Below are 22,703 nucleotides of genomic sequence, written 5' to 3' on the forward strand. Positions count from 1 at the left end.
AGGGGTGAGCTTAACAGGAATCGTAGAATGCTTTGGACTGAAAGGGACTTTAAAGCTCATCTAGTTCTACCCCCTCCTCTGCCATGAGCAGGGACACCTTCTACTAGACCAGGTTGCTCCAAGCCCTATCCAACCTGGCCTTGAACACTGCCAGGGATGGGGCAGCCACAGCTTCTCTGGGCAACGTGTGCCTGTCTCTTACCACTCTCACAATGGCCAAGGCAGAAGGCCAGCTGCATGCTGGGTAGATTCTGTATAACTTCTGAGACATTTGTGTTTTTATTTCCTGCTACAAAAGGAAGGAACCTTGGAATTATTTTTATAAAATGAACTCTATTTTACAAAAATTTTTCCTTTTCAGAGAGAACATTTTTTTAGTTAACTCTTTTTATAGCAAACAACTGTTTGTTCCACTAGCAGCCTACAATTAGAACAATATTAATAATAAACAGCAAGGTTATTTCTTGTCTTCGCTGTCTATTTGGGATCAGCGTGCCCACACACAGCCAACCCTCACCCAGCCTGCGCCAACCCAACAGCAGACTGGGATTGGGTCCTCTTCCAAGGGTCCCAGTGGCAGCCGGGGCCTACAGCCCTATCATTTTACAGCGGCCCGAGCTCTGGAGTAATAGGAATAACCCGACCTGGTCAGAGGGGAGGCGAATGGCGGGCATATGGCAGACGCTATTTGGCTTCGATGTGGGGGAGAGGTGCCATTTTTCCAATTTAACGCTAGGGGAATCAAGCAGTGCTGAGCGATGAGCAGTGACACATAGCAGCTACCTATCGCCTACCACAGCCCGCCTGCAACAGTGCCGTGCTGGCCCTTTCGCGGGAGCGCTGTACCAGAGAACTCACTCCCCTTCTGCCTGCGGCTGAGGGGGAACGAAGCCGAGAAGCGCAGGATGCCGCGGCACACCCTGCCAGGCAGCCCAGGGCCGGGCCGCTGCCGCCGCGCTGAGACACCCGCGCCCAGCCCTCTACCGCCGTGAAGGGAGAAAAAAGCGCGCGCCGGGCCGCCATCTTAGCTGTGGGCATCCCTAAGCGCGAGTGGAGGACGCCATGTCTATTGAGGGTGGTTGTTCAGAATAGACCGGCCGCGGAAAAGAGACACGTCCCCTGCGGCTGAGCCTGCCCCGTGCTGCCGCTGGCACCTGCCCGGGAGTACACCCGGGGACGGAGCTCTGCAGCTGGACTCCGAGCTGCCGCTCTCGGCGGCTGCTGGTGAGGCTGGGCGAGCGCGGGGGCATCAAGAGCAGTGGGCGGGCAGCGGGTCCGGCCCGCCCCGAGCTGAGGCGCCGCTGCAATGGGCGGCAGTGCTGGATCGCGGTAGGTAGAGAGGCAGTGCGGAGTGGGTGCACCGCTGGTTATCACGGAGGGAAGAGTGTAGGTGCCGGTTGAAATAAAACTTTGAAAGGCCTCGCTGCGGGATCCTCGGTGAATAATCGAAACGTTTCAGCCCCTCCCCGTCCCGTCTGAAACGTCCAGACAGCAAGGGCTGGGTCTGGATCTGTGCATCCTCGCTGCCATCATGGCGTGTGGTCCCGAAAGCTGGTGCCGCTCTGGGTGCAGCGGGGCTGCGAAGAACGGGCAGTTAGTTGTGTGGGATCCCCGTGGGCTTCTGTCTAGGGGTGGGCATGTAGGATGAGGGAAAGGCTGCTGGATTATGTTCTCACGGTGTCCAAAACCAGCTGACCCTGAGAAAGTGCTTTCCAGTGGAGTTTCCTCAGTGAGGTGCCCTAGGTTTTGGTGTGAGGTGGGGCTGCTGCTTCTTTGCCTTTTTGTCGAGGCAAAACTCTGATTGCTGTCACCAAAGATAAGTAGCAACACTTGTTTGATTTATCTCATAAGAAGCCATAAGCAACAACAACAGACTTCACTGCCAGGTTTGAACGCCTTGTTTTTCTCTGTGAAGTACAAAGTTTTACAAGAGGTCAGAGGTTTGAAATGCAGGCTGTAGAGCTGGTTAAGCTGTTAACTCAGGTCAGGTCAGACGCTTTTCTTCGTCACTGGTTATATTGCTGCATACAGAGAACGGTGCTACCCATCTAACATGAAGAGCAGTTAGCAGGAGCAAGGGTGACTGAAATGCTTGTTTCTCTGTAACTAGTAATACCACCAGACAGGATTCATGATAAATATGGTGGAATAATTTAGGCTGGAAGGGGCCTTCAGAGGCAGCTGTGACCAGTCACCTGCCCAAAGCTGGGCTGACCTCAGAGTTGTATCAAGTTACCTGGGATCACCTCTAGTCCAGACTTTTAACTGGGAGCAACTTTGTGTGAGTACTCAGCTTCCTGAAAGGTGAAATGCTTGTAGTCAACTTGACTGTATCTATTAACCAACCTGCCTCCTTTTCAAGGCCTCTTTCCACATAGAAGGGAGGGTATACTAATGATTCTTCTTTCCAAACCAGGTTAATTACGTTTAACCTGTGTACACAACTGAAAGCCTTCTGAGGAATTTAGCAGGATGAAGCCTGTCATTGTGGTTCATGGTGGAGCTGGCCGGATCTTTAAAGAACGAGAACAGGGAAGTCGTGATGGTGTTGTCAGAGCTGCGCTGCGAGGTTATGGTATCCTGAAACAGGGAGGCAGTGCCTTAGACGCAGTTGAGGAGGCAGTACGATCAATGGAAGATGATCCTCATTTTAATGCAGGTAATTTTTCAACAATTAATTGGGTTTGGAATCATTGTGTATTTCATGTGTTTTATCCTGATGCTTTTGAACATGTTGGCATGCATTTTCTTGAAATTATGCATATTGTGGTGGAGTAAATACTGGGTCACAAAATAGTTGATTTTTCTGTATAATGCTATAAAGTAGCATGGTTTGACTGTAGTTTTTTGTGAGTACACGTAGGCAGAGGAGTTACTCTTTTTTCATTTTTCAGTGGTTTATACCTGCCATTTTGTTGTGGTGCAATATTACTTTTCTGTAAATCATCCATTACTGTGCTGTGTATTCAGTTTGTGTGGACTCCTTAATGGAGTATACGTTTAGTTAATGTTCATGTTTAAGGCACTTGAATATAGCTTGCAGCACTGCTTAAGCCTTGATGCTTGACCTTTGCCTATTGCCAGAGGAATACTGAAGGGATTTTAGGTGGTTTTCTCTTAATTAATGCTTCCAGTTAGTGATTTTGTAAATAATATTACAGAAGTAATACAGTAATAGTATATGAGTCATGAATTTAGATGGTAAGGGTTTATAATTGCATTTCCTAATGATTAATGTTAATGTCAGTTGTTGAATATTTTTCTTCCTGTGACCTCAAATTTATTATTTTGATGAATTTTGGTGAAAATATTTCTGTACTGTCACCAAGGTATGTCAGGAATGAACATGGGAGGAAAGACCTGTCAGTGTTGAGAGTTTTGGATAACAGCTATTAGTTACGGGCAAGCTTAGTTTGCAGAGATTCTGTTGTTTCTTCTCACCTTGTAATTGAGAGCCAGGGAGAGTTTTTACTTTACACAAAGCTTTCAGTGTTTTTTTTACTGACTTGGGTTGAACATCTTAATTTTAGAGGATTCAGGCTGAAATCATGAAGCAGCCTTAGAGGTATGGCAGGTACTATTAACTTTTACTTAACTGGACTTTGAGCCTTAAGCCCTTTTTCAGGTTTGACTATGCTAATCTAAATGACAAGTGGACTGGTAATCACAGATGCATCTAATTGTGTTAACACTCATCAGATACAGCTGCTCTCAATAGTGGGCAAAAATGAGCTGAAAGCTATGTGAAGAGGGCCCTGATTGAAATGGCTGCTTAAAACTCACTGTGTGATATTTATCTTTGTAAAAGATAAATCAGTTTTACTGTAATATTTTCTAGGAAAGCATAGACATTGCTAAGACAATGATAAATACTGGGGAGAATGGGCATAACAATCAAGTTGTGTCCTTTTTGGATGATGGGGTTCAGCCATGCTGTGTAGATGCATCTTGAAGTAGGCTTGGTAGCAGGGCTTAGAAGCTATATTGTTCTCTGAAACTACAATTGAAGTGACTGTGACTTGTGCAGCATAATGAAGTTCTGTTTGTGATGAGGAAATGGCCTTGTTTATATTTCCTTCATGTGAACTCTGACCAGCAGTAGTAACTATCTTAGTGTGAATACTCCAGGTAAAAGAACTGTCATTATAGTGATCCTTGCACACTCTTTCCTCCTTAGTCTTTACAGACTTCCCCCACCCAGTGCTGCTGTCATTGGATACCATAGCCTCAGAGGCATGTATTCCCTACCCATGGTGCTGGAAGGCAGGTGAAAAGGCAGTTTATAACCACAAAAGGAAGGATTCATCCTCCCTCAGATAACCTGAAGCTTAGTGTCTAGCTTTGCAATGGTGTACAGACTTTCACAGTGGCCAGTGGAATGAGAAAGGGTGGCTATACAGCTCTCTAAGACAAGTGGGATGAATTGTTCTTCGAGGGCACCTGTCTCTCTTCACTGACTGTAAAAGGAGGCTGTCTACAACTATTTTCTGCTCAGGAAATTTTAGGGAATCCTAAAACACCATGAGAGGTGTCCAGTATAGGATACTATTAATGCAGCGGTAAAAGGGGCAGGTAGAGCTTACTCTGGAACCATGGTTCTGGTCACTGATATTTGAGAAGGGGGTACCCTATTTCAAATGCAGATTTTGTGATAATGAGCTTGAGAACCTACCTTTTCAAAGAAAGCTAAAAGAGTATATCAGATTTTAAAGAAACAAAGAAGACTTATTCCTTACACCATCATAAGGGATAAGCTGTAAGAATGTTAGCACAGGTGGCACAAGGCTCCTGCAAGCTCTTTACAGATTAGTGTTGTCTAGAAACTAACAGGTTCTGAATGATACAGGTTTGAGCTTTGGTATAGTTTATGCAGTCAGAGAGGGGCAAAAAAATAGCTTTTGGGTGAGTGTCTGTATGTGGCAGGGGGAGTTTTGGAGATGACAGAGTTTTGTTGCCTCCTGTAGGAGGGGATTCAATTTCATCAATTTGATAGATGGACCACTCAGTGGATAAAGAACTGGCTGGATGGCTGCACACAAAGGGTTGTAGTCAATGGCTCAATGTCCAGCTGGAGACCAGTAACTAGTGGTGTCTCTCAGGGATCGGTGTTGGGACCGGTCTTGTTCCACATCTTTGGTGACACGGACAGTGGGATTGAGTGTGCCCTCAGCAAGTTTGCCAATGACACCAAGCTGTGTGGTTCGGTTGATACCCTGGAGGGAAGGAATGCCATCCAGAGGGACCTCGACATGCTTGTGAGGTGGGCTAATGCCAGCCTCATGAAGTTTAACCATGACAAGTGCAAGGTCCTACACTAGGCACAGCTACAGGTTGGGCAGAGAAGAGATTAAGAGCAGCCCTGCGGAGAAGGACTTGGGGGTGTTGGTCGATGAAAAAATGAACATGAGCCAGCTTCAATGTGCGCTCGCAGCCCAGAAGGCCAACCATATCCTGGGCTGCATCAAAAGGAGTGTGACCAGCAGGTCAAAGGAGGTGATCCTGCCCCTCTACTCTGCTCTCGTGAGACCTCACCTGGAGTATTGTGTGCAGTTCTGGTGTCTTCAACATAAGAAGGACATGGAACTGTTGGAACAAGTCCAGAGGAGGGCCACGAGGATGATCAGGGGACTGGAGCACCTCCCCTATGGAGATAAGCTGAGAAAATTGGGGCTGTTCAGCCTGGAGAAGAGAAGGCTGCGTGGAGACCTCATAGCAGCCTTCCAGTATCTGAAAGGGGCCTATAGGGATGCTGGGGAGGGACTCTTAATTAGGGACTGTAATGATAGGACAAGGGGTAACAGATTAAAACTTAAACAGGGGAAGTTTAGATTGGATATAAGGAAGAGGTTCTTTTACTGTGAGGGTGATGAGGCACTGGAATGGGTTGCCTAAGGAAACTGTGAATGCTCCATCCCTGGCAGTGTTCAAGGCCAGGTTGGAGAGAGACTTGGGTGGCATGGTTTAGTGTGAGGCGTTTCTGCCCATGGCAGGGGGGTTGAAAGTAAATGATCTTAAGGTCCTTTCCAGCCCTAACTATTCTATGATTCATACCTTCAGGTCTGGTACATTGGTATTGAAGTCTTGCGTCAACAATTATTAACAGTGTTTTCTGACCTTTTGGTTTAACAAAATGTTTGTTTAGTGGTGGTTTAACAGAAATAAAATGTGTTTTAGCTCTGTACAATGTTAAAGTCTTTCTACCCTATGATAACAATATGGCAGTATTAAAAAACCTAAACCCAAACCTATTTGCATTGTCTCATTTTGCGTATCATTAATTTTTAATTAGGTTAGTGGTAACACTGATAATTACAGAAGAAAATAACTACCCAACACTTTATTATTTTTTTTTTTTTTTTAAATTCCTTCATTTACTGTTTTTATGTGGTAATGAAGAACTTGCTATTTCAAGCTTCTGTTACAGTAGAAAGTGGACACTTTTATTCTGCTCCATCAATTTTGGCAGTTTCTTGGAATGTTATGTGATGTTAATCTGTTGATAGGATTGCACACTATACTATTTTGTTGGCTTATGTTATATCTTCCTTTGGAAGACCCATAAAGTTAAAATAATTTTATGTGCACTTGAAGTGATCTGGAGTATAAAGAATTCTGTTCACAGTTGTTTGTTGTTTTAAATTTCCTACCTAGTATATAATTTTGGATAGGATTTGAAGTGTGTTTTCATCCTATAAAAATTCAGTTTTAAAGTAGATGTTGTACCCTGTGAGACTTCTGTTAATGTTTGGATTTTGTGGTTATACTCAGCAGTGTTTCTGCTGGTTTGTTTGCATTCAGAAGATACTTTCAATAAATCAGACAACAAATTGGGAAACATTGTTTCATGAGATCTAGTAATAGAGTCACCTGATGGTTAGCTCTTAATGACTTCTCTTTTTCCCTTTCTCCCTGTTCTTTTTTTTGTTGGTTTATTTTTGTTTGTTTTGCTTTTTTCTTTGCTTTTTGTCTTTAGGCTGTGGATCCGTTCTAAATGAACAAGGTGAAGTAGAAATGGATGCCATAATCATGGATGGAAAAAATTTAGACTCTGGAGCAGTAGCTGCAGTTAAATGCATAGCAAACCCAATAAAACTTGCTCGACTTGTCATGGAAAAGGTATGTTGAATATGTACTTGAGTATGAAGCATTTTTTCGTTTAGAAACTTCTGTATATTGATACCTCAATGATGACTTTTGTGTAGTGCTTTAAAGCAGGAAAGAAGGGGAAAAAGGATTGTAGTGTTTGGAAACTATGGTCATGACCAGAAAGAACTTTTATTTTAAAGGTTTCTGAGAGGTATTTATTAAAAATAGCATTCTGAGGGCAGTTCTGTCATGCAATTGAGAGCTCAGGGAAAGATTGACCTATACATGTCTATCTCCTGTAGCTCCACAGCTGGTATAAATTTGAAAGGAAATAATAAAATCCAACTATACAGGACCAAGTAGCATCATTCAGGAATAAACCTATGAAATTTTGTGGTAAAGTGTGTTACACTTTGCCCAGATACAAAAGAATCTGTGTAGATGGCAAAGTTTAAATGTAGAGGTTGGCCGGAATTCCTTGATATATCTTGAGGTGAGCTTCTGCTACTTCTGCATCAGGTATTGTATATGGGAATACCAAATGATGTGACGCTTCTGTTCATCTTGGACAGGAATTCTGTGGCACCAACCCTGGCTATTTCACAGTACATTTCAAAGTGTATTTAATTTTACTGTGTATAATTAAAAGTATTTTAAACTCTGTGATCCATGGGTCATAAGACTGTAGTATTTTTACTGGAGTCCTGAGCTTGTCAGAGTGCTTATTTCCCAGTGGTTTAGAGATGCCTCGCTGTCTTGAAGAATTTTGAAACGTGCAGCTCCCCAAACCAACCAACCAAACCAAAAATACCTTCCCTGTCTACTTGTAGCTTTCTCTTATTTCTGTTACTATCATAGAACAATATGGGCTCCATCTGGTGGTCAGAGTAGTTCTTCTAGATTGTTGTACACAGTTATCCTGTGTGCTGTTATGTTTTCAGTGGGTTCAAACTTGTCCAGATTCACAGGGTAGAAGGAAGGAGGGCACCAGAATAATTTCCAGTCATGATTTACTATGCTTGAACACGGCAGCCTCTAGTTAACATAGTAAAAGCCTTCCATCTGTAATTCAGCAAATCCTTGAGAAAACAGTTAAATTCCTATTCAGTTATTCCTGTTTGTAGTGAACAAAAGTAGAATGATAGCAAAATGGTTTTGTTTTTTTTTTTTTTAAATGGGGCATGCAGTCCCCCTCAGCTCAGACACTTCATGGATGGGCATCTTGTGAATATTAGAGCACTGTTCCATTGCTATAGGTGAGCTGTGTCTATGTTTTCTCCTACTATATCATCCACCCCTTTCCATTAGACAAAGGAGAATTTAGTCTAGAGCATGCGACTTCCTCAAGGCAAAGGTGTAAATTTTTGCTGTGCTTTGTGCACTGCCAGGATTGTTAAGTAAAGAACAGTGATGGTCTGAATTTCAGGACAGTTGCAGAAATTTGGGGATTTTTCTCTTCCCCATTTCCCATTAACATGAACTAGATTTTGACAACCCAAAACCTTACCATAAAAGCTTATTCCTCTGCATGCAAGTATTTCTTGTTTGTGCTGGTCAGGAAGGTGGATATGTTATCAGAATCTGCATATGGGAGGGAAGCCTTTGAAAATGTTTTAAGAAATAACTTCAATTTTTGACAGTAAAACTTGATATTGTTTTCTTTAGACTAATCTGAAGGATGATACAGTCTCAATTGCTAAAAGCAGGTGATGGGGAGGGCACAGTCTTGCAATAAAGGGAGAAGTTCAGTGTATTTCCTAAAACAAAACCCAACCAAACAAAACCGCACAAACCAACAAACACCAACCACCAGAAAAAAAATACTTCTGGTGGTTTAGTGGCAGAGGAGGGCGGTATTGCATGAAGAAGTTGGCTTTCAAGTTGAAGACCATCAGCTTTCTTATAAGTAGGTAGTTGTCTGGTAGCATGAATTGGCGTGTAAGCCCATTGTCCACTCTTTCACGCATACATAAAACTTCTTTCTTGTAACCTGTATTCTTGTTCCCTAAAGCAGTGCTCTTCTGAATTATGGACTTACTTTGCCAATAAAAAGATACTTGAATTTTCAGAAACGTTTGATGTTAGTGCCACAATGTCAGGAATGTTTCTGAAGTGTAGTCACATTTCCCATGTCTGTAACTATTGGAAAGGATTAGCGCAGAGGCTGTAATAAGCTTAAGTAGAGATCAGTGCCTGTGATTTGGGAAGAAGTTTGGCTGGAATCCTTTAAAACAATGCAGTGCTATTGGTTGGTCATGGTAGTGATTGCTTGTCATGGCTTTAGAAATCAATAAAGTTGGTGGTCCTCAACATCTTGAAAGTCTAAGGCTGTTCTGTGGAATGCAGCATGACACACAAATACCCAACATGTGGAGTCCTCGCTTCAGGCTGAGAGCTGCATATTTGCCACTTGTATGCCCTGCAAGTCTCTGCAGGCCTGCTGCCTCGAGCATCACGTGGTTCTGCTTTTTGCACTTCAGCTAGTACCTGTGTGCTGTGCTGTTGCATGGACATACAAGTTTGCTTAAAGTCAGGTGCTGTGGTCTGGAATAACTCCATGACGTTCAGTCAGACCATCACTCGTCCAAAACCTTCTTAGGCAATTAGTAGCTGTGTAGGGGTTCAAGAAGTTGATGTTTATTTTTGGACACGGATTTATTAAAAAAAAAAAAACAAAACCAACAAAACAGATTTTAGAGGTCCTACTAAAGGAAAAGGATTAACAAAACAAATTTATCTGGCAAGTTTCTCTAAAATAGCAATTAACCAACGTGTAGGGACTTTGAAGCATGGATTCAACTAGTTATTGACTTAAAATCTGGCCTAAGTGCTTTGGTAAATGAAGGAGCAAAATAGATCTTCTGACAATGTTCTTACAAGAGAGAAAACATTTTTTGGTCAAACCCATTAGAACAGTTGTGTTTGGTTTGGTTTTGTTTTTTAAAAAAATTAAAAATCTGGGACTATAAGAGTAGCAGGTAGTAGAAGGAAATGTTTAAAATAATGGTTCAGCTGATGTCAAGAAACACTTTAGTGTATGATAGTTAAATTTTTTGGTTAATTTATGAGGTGTAATACCTTCAAGAAGAACAGGCATTTATTTACCATTCTTTCCTTCTGGATAAAATCCTTCTAGATCTAAGTTAACTGGACAAAACAGTTAAGTAATGATTTGGTGGTTGACTGGAAGCAGTACAAAAGTTGCATGCAAATCAGCAAAAGAGCAAATTTACCAATTTCTCCCATTATAATAAGCATTGAAAAGGTAAATGTAGTTCTTTTCTAGTAATGATTAAAGTTTGTGTTTTGGAGAGCTGAATTTTTTTCAGCTAGTGGAAGAGGTTATTGGCACAGAAATCTAGAAAGTTTAAAAATAAAACAAGATTTTTAATTGTGTGAATAAATCTAAAAATAATAATTACACAAAACTGCTCAGTACAAGGCAAAACACGAATTGTCACTGAATTTCGTCTGCCTTCCGTAGACAAAGCACATGCTGCTGACTGACCACGGTGCACACCTGTTTGCTGAGGCCATGGGTATTCCTGAGACTCCAGGAGAAAAACTCATAACCGAGAGATCCCGGGAGAGATGGAAGAAGAACCTTGAGGCAGATTCCAACCCTGAAGAGTTTCAGAAGTAGGGTTTTTGTAAAATATTTCTTCTTTTTAAATTCATCCTATCAGTTAAAAACAAACAAAAACCCAAACCAAAACAGAAAACCACAAACAAAACCCCAAAGCTTGAAGGTCTGTATTCAGATAATACTTCAGTTTCAAGTGTTACGTGGTTTGATACAGTCTTTACAGTATGCCCTCAGTGAAAGTAATGATAAAATCAAGCTTCCAATGAATTTGCTCACGTGCAAGTGACTGGAACAAACTTAAACAAACTGCTGATGTTTAAGAAGTTGTCAGTCACTTTGGCATAGCACGGGTTTTGTGGTAGTAATGGAGAACAAAGAACTTACTATTGCTGTTAAAATCACCAGTTACAGGAGTGCATAGAACAGCTTTAACAAGCAGCAGGCATCACTATGTATACTTCTTTTCCATGGTGGAGCTGGGAGTTTAAAAAATCCCTATTCCATGTTCTAAAACAAGTCCATGGGAAAAAAAGTCCATGGAAAAAAAAAATAGTAAAGCTGATCTTGGTTAAGTAGATGAACAGATTTGTCTTTAAACTGGATTGGTTAGTTAAGTGACATCAGGTTTTGACCAGTAACTTCTTATCAGTGCTGGTTGTGGCTATTGGTTATTGTAGATAGGAATGAAAAAAATGACCAAGAAGTTCAGTGTAGTGGTGGGTGTAGAAAGAGATGCTACTGGATGGTATTGCATAACAACAAAACGAAAGTCGCTTGAAAAATAAGCAAGTCTCGTATGAAGTAGAGAGGAAGGCAAGGTGGATGAGAAAGGAAGGAAACCACTTTTTTCTATGCCTGTGAGGTAGGCATAAATGCTACATTGTTGGAGCTTTCATTTGTACATTAACGTTTGAGCATAGGTTAACGCTGTATTACATTACATAAGTGCTGTATTACATGATGTTCATTTGTTCTGTGAAGTAGTAGTAATGAGAGAAGCAGAGCTGAAGAATTTGTAGAGCAAAAGGAGGAAGTTTCTTCTGTGGGCACATTAATTAAAGTCCATGAAATGAGGCTATAAACTACAACTGTAAGTTACTTTCCATGAATTGGTACAAGGAAAAACAAATTCACAAGGCAAGTGTAAATATGGTCTGTAAACAAAGTGAAGTTGTTCCTTGACTGTAAGGTCTCAGTTGCAGTTATTCTTGTATTAGTTTTCTTTTGATCCATGGTCTGTCCAAGGACTGTGTGGTACTATAATTAACTGTGAAGAATTTTGAGGATGGCATAGTCCCTACTGCCACTTGGTCTCCTGAATATATAAGTTGGAATGGCATGGTATCTGAGTCTACATTCAGTCTTTATAACTGCTTAATTTTAATTTTATTTTCTTATAACAGTGTTAGGTGTCTTCAATTTCAGGATTGTCATGTTCTGGAATATATGCTGTAGAAGCCTTGTGTATTTCTGAAGAGGTCAAGACTTTTTCTACTTAGCCACACTGTGCTTTTTCTGACAACCATTGCCCAAAACATCAGCACAAACTCACAAAGTTAAAACCAGGTCTTTTTTATGCAAGCCCATTTGTTCCTGTATCATATGTGGAATGTTCTTTGGACTGCTATGTCCACAGTGATTATGCAGAAACTTGCATGAGGCAAACAGACAGAAGGTGAAGTAGTATTAGTCAGAGGCAACATAATACTAGCTCATACTGGGAATTTGAAGGTTGGTGTATAGTTTACATGCAGTCCTCTGGTCTTAACAATGTTGGAAACCTGGGGGGCTCACAGCTTTCCAAGCAAAGCTTGGTGTGTCCACAAGAGTCCTTTCTCTTCTGCTGGTTAGAAGCGTCTATCCGTTCATGCTAAAACCTTATGATTCCATGGCATGTACAACATGGCATCTTGTTCACCATTTGCTGACAATAATGTGTGGTCCATTATATCTTCAGTTTCTCACTTCAAAGATTCTTACCATACCTTTTGTCACAAATTGCCAGAGATTGCCCGAGAACCCCACAGAAAAGGAATTGAGCCCAGCCGTAAAATAGTAGATGGGCTGCTAGGCCCTCTGTGAGTCACACTGCAAGAGTAATTCAAGCCACTATTAATTAACAAGGACCCTGACAGTAATCACTGTCCTGTTGATGCAGGGCGAAGAGACAAAATAGCAGATGCCATTAGTTGAATGGGGATAGAATAAGTACGTCTAACTTCATGGATACTGTATAGTGAATGATTTAGATGAAAGTGGGTGAACAAATCCAGCTGCTCCATTCTGTATCACAGTATATCCAGTACATAAGAATAATTCTTGATTAAAAAAAATAATTACTACTAGTAGTATCCTCTGGTATACCACAGATACTAGTTGAGGTTTTTGCTATTGTCCCAGCCATAGAGAGATGATTATAATACAGTATTTCTCAGAGAGTTTTGCCTGCTTGGCAAAGTTTCTAAGTCAACTAGCTATGCAACAGGTTTTTTGTATCGCTTTTGTCTTTGTTCTGAAGATGAACAGAGAAAATATGTGACACTGAAGCAATAAAAAAAGTTTAAAGGGACAGTAAGAAATAATGTAGCTGCCTATTTACTCCACTGCAGATAAGGTGTGTTGGACACAATTCACTTTTATTGCCAGTTGAGTTCTTGTGCCAGAACAGATAGCTGCTGCATATGTGATCTGTGTACTTTCAGTATTCTCACAGTTGCTTAAAGTAAATTCGTATCTAGGAAAATGTGCACATCTGGATGTGTCTTTCTTAATTTCTGAGGAAGATCTAACTTTAGTTGGTTGAAAGGTGCCACATGAGTGTGCAAGGGAGTACTGAATTTACTGATACTCTTTTCAGCAAATCACTTGTAACAGATGGATGGGTGGGAAGCCCATCTGCACCATCATACCAGTTTGAGATGAGGTCTGTCTCCACATAAATGTCAGAGCAGTCTGTAAGGCCTGTGATTCATCAGTCAATTTTGAATTGCTGTGAATGAAGTGTAGGGACTGGCAGTATGATATTTTACATAAGCTGGAGGGAACAGGAAGTTGATTCTCTGAAAAACTGACTGTGGGTTTCATGGTACACAGAAACTTTGACTTTATCAGCTTAGATTTTGGGAGACTAGAGAGAGACCCTCACCAGTGCCCAAGGAACTCACAAAGGTATTCCTGTTCCAGTTGCCTGTTGAGCAGTTCCTTAAAGGCTTGTTAGAAATTCTTCTCCTGTGTGGAGGGGTTTAGATTTTTTTGGTACACCTCTCCTAGCCAGATACTGTTTTTATGTTCCTGCACGAATTACCAGGATTGGAATGTGTGGACACTCAAACCGCTGCTACTCAGTAATGCCTTGCTTCTCAATGTAGCAGCTGTTACAGTAAGTTACAATAGCCTCTTTTTTTTTCTCTGAGTATGAATGCACATGTATATTTTAAGCAGCCTGTTATATGTGACTTCTCTGTGCTGAAGAAATAAAGCAGTAGTTGACTTCTATTTTCTTCAGGGCATGAAGATTTTTATGCTGATGTGTGGTTTCAGCAGACTCCACTGGCCAAGTGATTTAAACCTCAAGATTGCGTAGCTACAGAGGACAAAGAAAATATGTATTAATGATGCGTTGTGAACAATGCTAGTTGAAAGGCACATAAACAACTTTTGGTGTGGCATTCAAACATTTAGGGGAATAAGGAAGAGGAAAAAGGAGAAACAGGAAGGAAATGATTCAGTGCATGCATAATATTACTGTACTTTTCTGTGTTCGCTCATTTATGTGCACTGTCATTAATAATTCTGGTTAACCTCCTGTTGAGACACTGGAGATAATTCCTGCATCTTTGAGTTGCTGTTTAGTGGAAAGTTGTGTGTCACAGCCAAAAAAAATACTCCAGAACTATGCTGGCTAGCAATATTTCTGCCCTGTGTGCTTTTGTTTTGTGGGTTTCTTTCTCTCCCACCTGAAGTTTCCATACTGTGAAGGTAAACAAGTTATAGAGGATGATAAGAAAGAATTAAGTATTTTCTACTCTATTGAATATAAAGCTAGGAGAATTGTCACATGTTGCTTGTTATTTTTGTAATGAGAAGCATGGTAAAAAATAGCTTTGTGATGAGTAGTAATTTTTTACAGTAATATTTTTTTAAAGCTACCTGGAAAATACATGCTTTGGCAGGTTTGCTTTAATTCTACCTGATTTTGTGAACTGTTTTTCTTGGCAGAGACCTTGGAACAGTCGGTGCTGTTGCTATAGACAGTGAAGGCAATGTAGCTTGTGCAACATCTACTGGAGGACTCTCTAATAAAATGGTTGGCCGTGTTGGTGACACAGCATGCATAGGTATGGGGTGTGGGATCTTGCCTCATTTATTGGATGTATCTCATTTACAGAAAAAAAGAAAGTATTATACATTCTGCTTCTCATTAGTGAAATGAAACATAAATGTATATGTATGTATGAAATGAAGGCCAAGTCTCTTAACACAACATGGAGATTGCAATTAAGGATTTGGGAGTAGAGGAGTACTGTCATTATTATCATCATGTAACACTTTTCTGTCTGGAAAATGGGGATCAGAATTTCTTTTTTCTGTCCTTTCCTGAATGCTAACTGCATTTTTCTTATGTTCATTCTGATAAAGCTCTTGTTTTGTACATCCATGCTTATAGCTAAGCCAAAAAATGTAGCCTGTTCCATACTAAGATGCTGTTTTCCTGATACTTTAGTTAATAGGTATAATTGTAATTACTGTTTGTTCTTCCAGTGAGCCAGAATTGTAAAATGACTGGCAACTTCGAGTAAATTCCTGTTCTTAGACAGCCCTGATAAGACTGCCTCAGAACCTAATAGTTGCAGTGTGGAGTAAAGGAAATATTTTAAGAGATCTCTTATCCAAGTATAAAGAGACACTTGAAATCCTTTCCCCAGACTTCTTTCTGTCATGGGACAGACTTGTCATTTGATTGCTTCTGGGTTATAGCATACAGCCGGGATTTGGAAAATAATTAGTAAAACATATTCCAAACTCACGTAGCACTGCTGTTGGCAGTACAGGATTATTATAAAACTAATACAAAGTTTTTCTCGCACCCTAAATTGCTAGTATTTTGGTATCCTTTGCAGCCTTCTTACTGCAAATACCCTTTCCTTATGTAGATCATGTTCAGGGCTCCTATAGTATGGGACATAGGTCTGTGAAGGACAAGTGGAACTGGGCACTGTTAAGTGTATTGCTTGCAACTTTTGCTCTTACTAGACATTTGCAGGTTTGGATACAGAAACACTAGCTGTCCTTTTAAAAGGACAGACTGATTGTGGCAGGGTTTTACCATGTGTAAATCCAGGTATGTTGGAAGGGTCTGATCTGATCAAGAAAGTGCAGAAGGGAAGAAACTTTCACAGCTCTTCTGTGCCCCTCCCCCAGTACCTTGTTTATAATGCTGTGGTATGTTCCTCCCCAGCTCCTGGGAAATATTTTTCTTAAGAGATGTGCTAGAAACATGGGTGTTGAGCAAGCGGAAGCTTGGTGAAGAACAGGGTGTGGAATGTGCCAGCAAAACAAGGACGGGAAGGAAAGAAAATGAAGGAGGGGGGGGAGCGGGAGTTCAGCAGAAGAAACACTGCTTGTGGTGAGGGCTTAGGAGATTCTTCAGGGGTGCTTTGTGATGCTTCACTAGATTCCAGGCTCTTCAAATCTCTTACCTGCTTTTGCTCTTGTGGATGAGTTACCCTCAAACTTGGTCAAATCACCGATGTCCTCACAAGATCTTCCTTCTTATCTTCTCAGTTAGTGATATAGTATGTCCTGGTATTCTGCATCCTATCGCTGTCTTGCTGATCCTCAATATACTGTCTCTTGCTGTTCTAGTAAATATTTTTGCCTATCCCTATGAAGTGTTGGCCTGCTTCTGCTTCTTGTACCACAAGCAGATTGCTAATCATCTGCCTCTCTCAACTTGGCAACTGGCTTCATCCAGCTGTTGATTTCTTTCATATATTTAACTTTTTAAATTGAGGCAGAAATGAGGAAGTTTGTTACTGACACTTTGCTCCCAGAAGTGCACAGAAGTGATGGACCTTAAGGAAGAAATGCTTGGTACCTATTTTAAACAATGCAGAGTTTGTAAATTGTATTACAGAATATTGACTTGTTTTTTCCCCTCTGAAAAGGAAGTGGAGGTTATGCTGATAATCATTCTGGTGCCACTTCAACCACAGGACATGGGGAGAGCATTATGAAAGTGGTCTTAGCCCGACTGATCCTCTATCACATGGAGCAAGGTATATTCCAAACTTCCTGTAGGCTGAATTTATAAGGATATGAAAAATTGCCTAATGACAGATTTCATTTTACGTACTATCATCCTAGAAGAGTTGCTCCCAGGGGTATGTGGATGGGTCACGTCTCTTTAAAAACAAAGTACTAAAAAATTAATAAATCTAAAACAGTCTTAAATAGACAGGAATATCTGTGCTGCTTGATGTTTAATTATGCTTTAGATCAATGACTCTGAAAGACATTGTCTGCTTTGTTTCACCGAAGTTCTCTTAGTATTTTTTCCCAATTTTAAACTAAAATTTTGTGAACAATGAAACTGAAAACAAATAAAAGCAAGATATATTTAAGGAAGCAGTAGGGGAGAACTAGAGATGGATAATCAGAGCTGAAATAAGAAAGCACCAGATATCACCTTTCTCATAAACTGTAAAGGTCTTTATTTTAACAGCTCTGATTATAGCAACAGAAATTCTTTGAAGATGTTTTAACTATGATTTAAATTTTCATTTTGTTTTGGAAAATACACTAAACTAACTGGGTGGGTATGTGGTAAACAGCTGACACAGTATGTCTTATGTGACTGTAATATAATCTGACTGTGGGATGACCCTTTGGAGCTTTACCTTCATGAGTTAGTCTGTCATCTAAACCCTTGATTATATTACAGCCTGTAAACATAGCCAGACACAACATACTTGTGTTGCATGCAGTTGAAGAACCATTAATATAGATATCACCATTATTTTTAGAAAGTAATAGCTTTTGGGCAGTAGAGTGTAACTTGCTTTGAGATCAACCAAACTGGAAATAGTTGGAAAACTTTCAATTTACATTTTTATTGGAGCAGCAGTGAGTAGGGAGACGAAGTAACAACTGAGAATATTTTTGTTACGCTTTATAGAGCTGTTTGCGTATAATGGGTACATTTCTCTGTAAAGCTCGTGGCTAATGTGATAGTTTCAGCATAAAACACAACCTACAGATTATTTCCCAAAGCTCTAACACATTATGATCTCACCTTAATCCTATATTGTGCCCCTAGCTATTCAATTTGTGAATGGCCTTCTAAGCTCTATTTAGTCTAAACTGTGTAAATCAGTTTCTTCTCTGGCTTGAAGTTAACTGCATTGCAAAACCTGTGCATTGATAGCAGTTATCTGGCTTGTGATAAATCAGTATGAAAGGTAAATGAGGCTCAAATTAAAAAGTACGGGTTTCTTTTTTTTAAAGAGAGAAAAAGAAGAAAGAAAAAGAACCCACACGTGTGTATGTTTAATGGGTTTGCACTTGTTCACCCTGCCTGTGCTTGCTCTACCTTCATACATCATGCCCAGAAGTATAATTCAGCTGCCAGAAAAATACGTCAGCAGTACTTTTTTTTTATCCCCCCCTCTCCATTTCCATGAAGGTGCTGAAAACAAACCTGCAAGTTATTAAAACTTTTTGAGTCCTTGAAGAGTCAACTGAAGTTATGTATTTAAGAACAGCTATAAAGCTCCTTCATAATTCTTTTCAGCTATTCAGTAATTCACATAGTAAATATCTTCTTTTGGACCAATGCTGCAAAATTGACTTTCATATTGCAGGAGTGAATTGCTTTTCCCTGTCTTAACAGCTGTTGGGATCTCTGTCTTACGGTGCAGCTGTTGTCTTGATGAAAAAATCAAACAGTGAAATACTGACCCTTTGAAGTCAGTGCCACTGACTTGAATAGTCACAGTGTCACCCGTAACATTAGAGAAAGGAGCTTTATCCTGTCAGTCACCAGTGCTGTGAATAATTCTGACTCTGCTGTTTTGTTTGGTTTTAACTCAAAATTTTCAGGGAAGGCATGAAGGTCAGTTTTTGTTGTGCAGGCTAAGCTGCATAACATTACTCGTGGTATATAGCATAGAACAATTAGGCTGAGCCAACTGTACTCCTGAATATATACTTAAACTTGTAGTTTTCTGCAGCTGTTACAGGCCAGTGTGTATGATGTATACATTAACTTTGATTTATTTAGAAAATATTCCTGTTAATATGAATTAAGTATAATGAAAAGATAATGTTGCTTTGCTGGTCCTTTCTCTGATGTCTAGTACATTGAGCCCTCGTCTTGCCCGATTCTTTCAGGGGTTTCAGGAAGGAGTGACGCTGATGCCTGCTTTTGAAAAATTATGACAATGTGAAGTACATGCTTTGAACTCCATTGCAGCCAGTGGACTTGGTACAGAGATGATGACTGAAATTTTTTATTGTTTTAATGTAGGGTTTGCTTTTTTTTAAAGCTGTAAATGCTTTAAACCTAGCTTGTGACAAACTTTGATGGAAAGGTTGCAAACTGACATGTTTCCCTTCAAATGATGGTATCAGAAATGTGTCTTGAACATGGAGTTGATGAGTTAGTCTATGTCAAACACTGAAACTGAATTACAATCTGAAGCTATTTAAATCCTGGCTTTGTATCAGCACCATACCATCGCAGCTATTAGCAACTGTCCAGAGCCCTCCTATGAACAGTTTCTTTGCTGCACTGGAAATTTCTTGCCAATTTAGTGGAAGGAGGAATTACATTTGGCTGGCTTCATGGGGAGGGGTGAAACTTCAAGGGAATTTTAGAATAGATACCATGAAGTTATCTTGTTCGTTTCAGGAATGTCACCAGAGATGGCTGCTGACACTGCATTAGACTACATGAAGATGCGAGTTGGAGGCTTAGGGGGTGTCATTGTTGTTAACAGTTCAGGAGAGTGGGCAGCAAGGTTCTCCACCAAGCAGATGTCCTGGGCTACTGTGAAGGATGACCAGCTGCATTATGGCATTTATGCTGGGGAGAGGCATACAAAATCTGTTGATGAAGTACTTTCATCTGAAAGTGGGGGATTCTGAGAATGAAGAAACATCGACTGAGGAAAAAATGAAGACCTGCTTTTTTTGCTCGAGGAGAATGACAGTTGATTTCATCTTTCTGAAAGATCTGTAATCTTTTGATTGGTTCACAGGCATCACCACATTTACAGTCAAAATGAAACCCAGACGTAGTTCTTTAGTGGTCATGGATAGTGGATGTATAGTGTTTATTAATACTTTTAGGAAGTCTGGAGATTCTCCTTTCCTAGATGAGGAAGAGTGGTCAGTAGGTTTCTTGGTTAGCATGCCTTAATCCTACATTAAAGGGAACCTGAGTTTCAGTATTAGAGGAACTCCTTTCCATGCCCATTCTCAAGAGACTGCTGCCAGGATGATTTGAGATGAATCTGTTCATTAAAAACTGCATTTCGAAAATGATATCACTCTCCAGAGTCTTTTGAGCGGTCATCCCATGGTAACAAAGTGCTAACTGTCAGTGAAACACCACCAAACAGCAGCCAAGACTACAGAATACATCATTGTCACAGGCTGGAGGCAACTGTCAAGGGAAATAATAATGAAGTAAAGAAAATAACTTCTTTCCAGGGATGGGAAGTGTGATGCTTTCTAAGGAGTCCTGCTTCTATTCTATTCTATTGGCATCAGATCTACAGTTAAAAAACACAGACCACAACAAAGCAGGCTGCAGTATGTTGAAGTATATGTGGATAGGTTACAGAAAATATATTACTGATCTAATATCTGTGGTAGTAATAAAGAAGGTAATGATTTCAATAAATATAAATAAACCAGCTATCTTTACTACTGAAATACAAAGGTGCTATTCACCTTTTGAGTCTAAATTTGAGACAGGGGATGATTAACTTTAATTATCTAAAAGCAGATGATAAAAGCAAGCTGGACTGAAACAAATAAAACTGCCTTTTACCAAATTTCTTGTGTGAAGTCTAAAACGTTTTTTTGGAGATACTTTCTTTTTAAAGAAGAATTGACATTCTGCGTTATATCTAATACAGTCTCTTCACTAAGATTTTGTATTTTTAAAGATTTTTTTTTTCTGTTTTCTGACATAACTACATACTTTTTCTTGTTAAAACTGTGAAATAATTCTACAGATTTTAGCGGGTGACTAGGTTTCCTCTGCAAACAGATTTGTATGTTATAATTGCATGCCATCACGCTGCAAGAATGTTTCCAAGATAGATAACCCAAATAAACATAGCAAAGCCCTTACATAATAGTTTGAAACTTCTCATACCTATGTCCCAACTATGATAAACCATGTTATTGAATTGGCTCATCCAGAAGGGTAAGGTTGCCAAGGCTGCTATCTGCCTTGATCCATGGCTTATTAGATATTGCAGATGACTGGATGTGGATAGCAATGGTTCAAGAGTAGATGGCTCAGCAAAATCTAACCATGGAGTATTTGTGTGCTTTGTTCCTGTTGTGGTTTAAACCCTAGCCAGACAGCTTGGTCACTCACTCCCAGTGAGCAATCAAGGGCCACCACCCCCCCCCCCCCCAGGGCTCTCCCCTTCCCTGCTCCCAGGGGAATGGGGAGGAGGATCGAAAGAGTGCAACTCCCACGGGTTGAGACAAGAACAGTCCAGCAACCAATGTACAACACAAATCACCACCACTACCACCAACGACAACAATGATAAGGGAAAATAACAAGGGAAGAGAATACAATACCACCGGCCAAGAAACCGAGTCCCACCCGGAAGCCCGTGTCCTTCCGGGTAACTCCCAGTTACCCCCCACCCCGGGCATGATGTGCTACGGTATGGAATACCTCCTTGGCTAGCCTGGGTCAGGCGCCCTGTCTCTGCTTCCTCCCAGCTTCCCCTCCTCCCTGGCAGAGCATGAGCCTCACAAAGTCCTTGGTCAGGGTAAACATCACTTAGCAACAACCGAAAACATCGGTATCACCAGCACTGTTCCCAGGCTGGAAGTCAAAACACAGCACTGCACCAGCTACCATGAAGGAGAAACATGACTGCTACTGCTGAACCCAGGACAGTTCCACAGCAGGTCAAGTAGAAAATGGCTATTATGTGATCATGAGAGGTTCATGAAACAGTAATAGTATTTAAGACGTGCTCCTCTGTAGAGAGAAGTGGTCTTCTTCTGAGTTAAAATTAATTCACTTCCATGTCTGTGCACAAGGTACCAAAAAAATAAAAAGCAAGCAGTATTGTCTTAGCTTCATTTCCAGGACATCAAGGCAATCATATATTTGTGGTCGAAGATCTGCTTTGTTTACCTCACCTGTCCCTAGGGCAAGATCAAATTCATGACAGGCAATAGGAAATATGATCTCCACAAGTTCTGCCAGGCTTTGATTTGCAGCATTGTTTTCATAAAATTGCTCAATGATTTTTTTATTTTGGTTATTTTCATTAAACTTGAAGGATGTTTATAGAGTTCAGTGGTGATATATAGGCATGGATGTAGGCTGTACACAGTAAGAATACAAATGTCTTACACCTGCTTCTCAGAACTCTGTAGAAAGCATGTTTTTAGTAACCCTTTCTTTGCTTGAAGTAGCTGGAGTGGGGACCATTTAACCCAGTAATACTGCAAAACCTCGTATCATCTTTGTCAAGTTCTGTTTTCTGAGTGGATGTAAGCATGTCCTGGTCATGCTCCCAGATGACCAATACCCATGGGATGGTTAGTGTAGCAGCAAGCATAAGCTAATACACCCGCTGGGTGGTCTGCTCTCTGGGGCTTGGCACTACGGTAACCTGGACAGTTGGCTTTGGTTGGCTTTGAATGAGTTCACATTTGCCCAGAAGGTGCCGTCAACCACAGCAGAAGCACAGACACAATCTCAGGGTTGTCAGAAGGGATAGTAAATGGTTACTGTGGTTAATTCACCTCAGCTGTTCTCAGG

At 40.7% G+C, this 22,703-nt stretch overlaps 1 protein-coding gene across 1 annotated transcript; it reads left to right on the forward strand.

Annotated features, from left to right (window-relative positions):
- Window positions 1–1,629: 1,629 nt before the first annotated feature.
- ASRGL1 (asparaginase and isoaspartyl peptidase 1) lies at window positions 1,630–20,819 on the forward strand. Its single transcript, XM_061460509.1, has 7 exons — window positions 1,630–1,886; window positions 2,417–2,659; window positions 6,974–7,116; window positions 10,571–10,725; window positions 14,891–15,009; window positions 16,840–16,950; window positions 19,584–20,819. The coding sequence occupies exons 2-7, from the start codon at window positions 2,473–2,475 to the stop codon at window positions 19,817–19,819; spliced, it is 951 nt and encodes a 316-aa protein (XP_061316493.1). The 5' UTR covers window positions 1,630–1,886; window positions 2,417–2,472; the 3' UTR covers window positions 19,820–20,819.
- The last annotated feature ends 1,884 nt before the right edge of the window (window positions 20,820–22,703 follow it).

This window comes from Pezoporus flaviventris, unplaced genomic scaffold (assembly GCF_033815535.1).
Source record: "Pezoporus flaviventris isolate CSIRO_AGI_PZ_B2104156 unplaced genomic scaffold, CSIRO_AGI_Pfla_v1 ptg000031l, whole genome shotgun sequence".
Taxonomy (NCBI): domain Eukaryota; kingdom Metazoa; phylum Chordata; class Aves; order Psittaciformes; family Psittacidae; genus Pezoporus; species Pezoporus flaviventris.

Coding starts and splice junctions, on each gene's coding strand:
- ASRGL1 (XM_061460509.1), top strand. CDS start 2,473: ATGAAGCCTGTCATTGTGGTTCATGGTGGAGCTGGCCGGATCTTTAAA. Junction 2,660..6,973: donor TGATCCTCATTTTAATGCAG/GTAATTTTTCAA, acceptor TTTTGTCTTTAG/GCTGTGGATCCGTTCTAAAT. Junction 10,726..14,890: donor AACCCTGAAGAGTTTCAGAA/GTAGGGTTTTTG, acceptor TTTTCTTGGCAG/AGACCTTGGAACAGTCGGTG.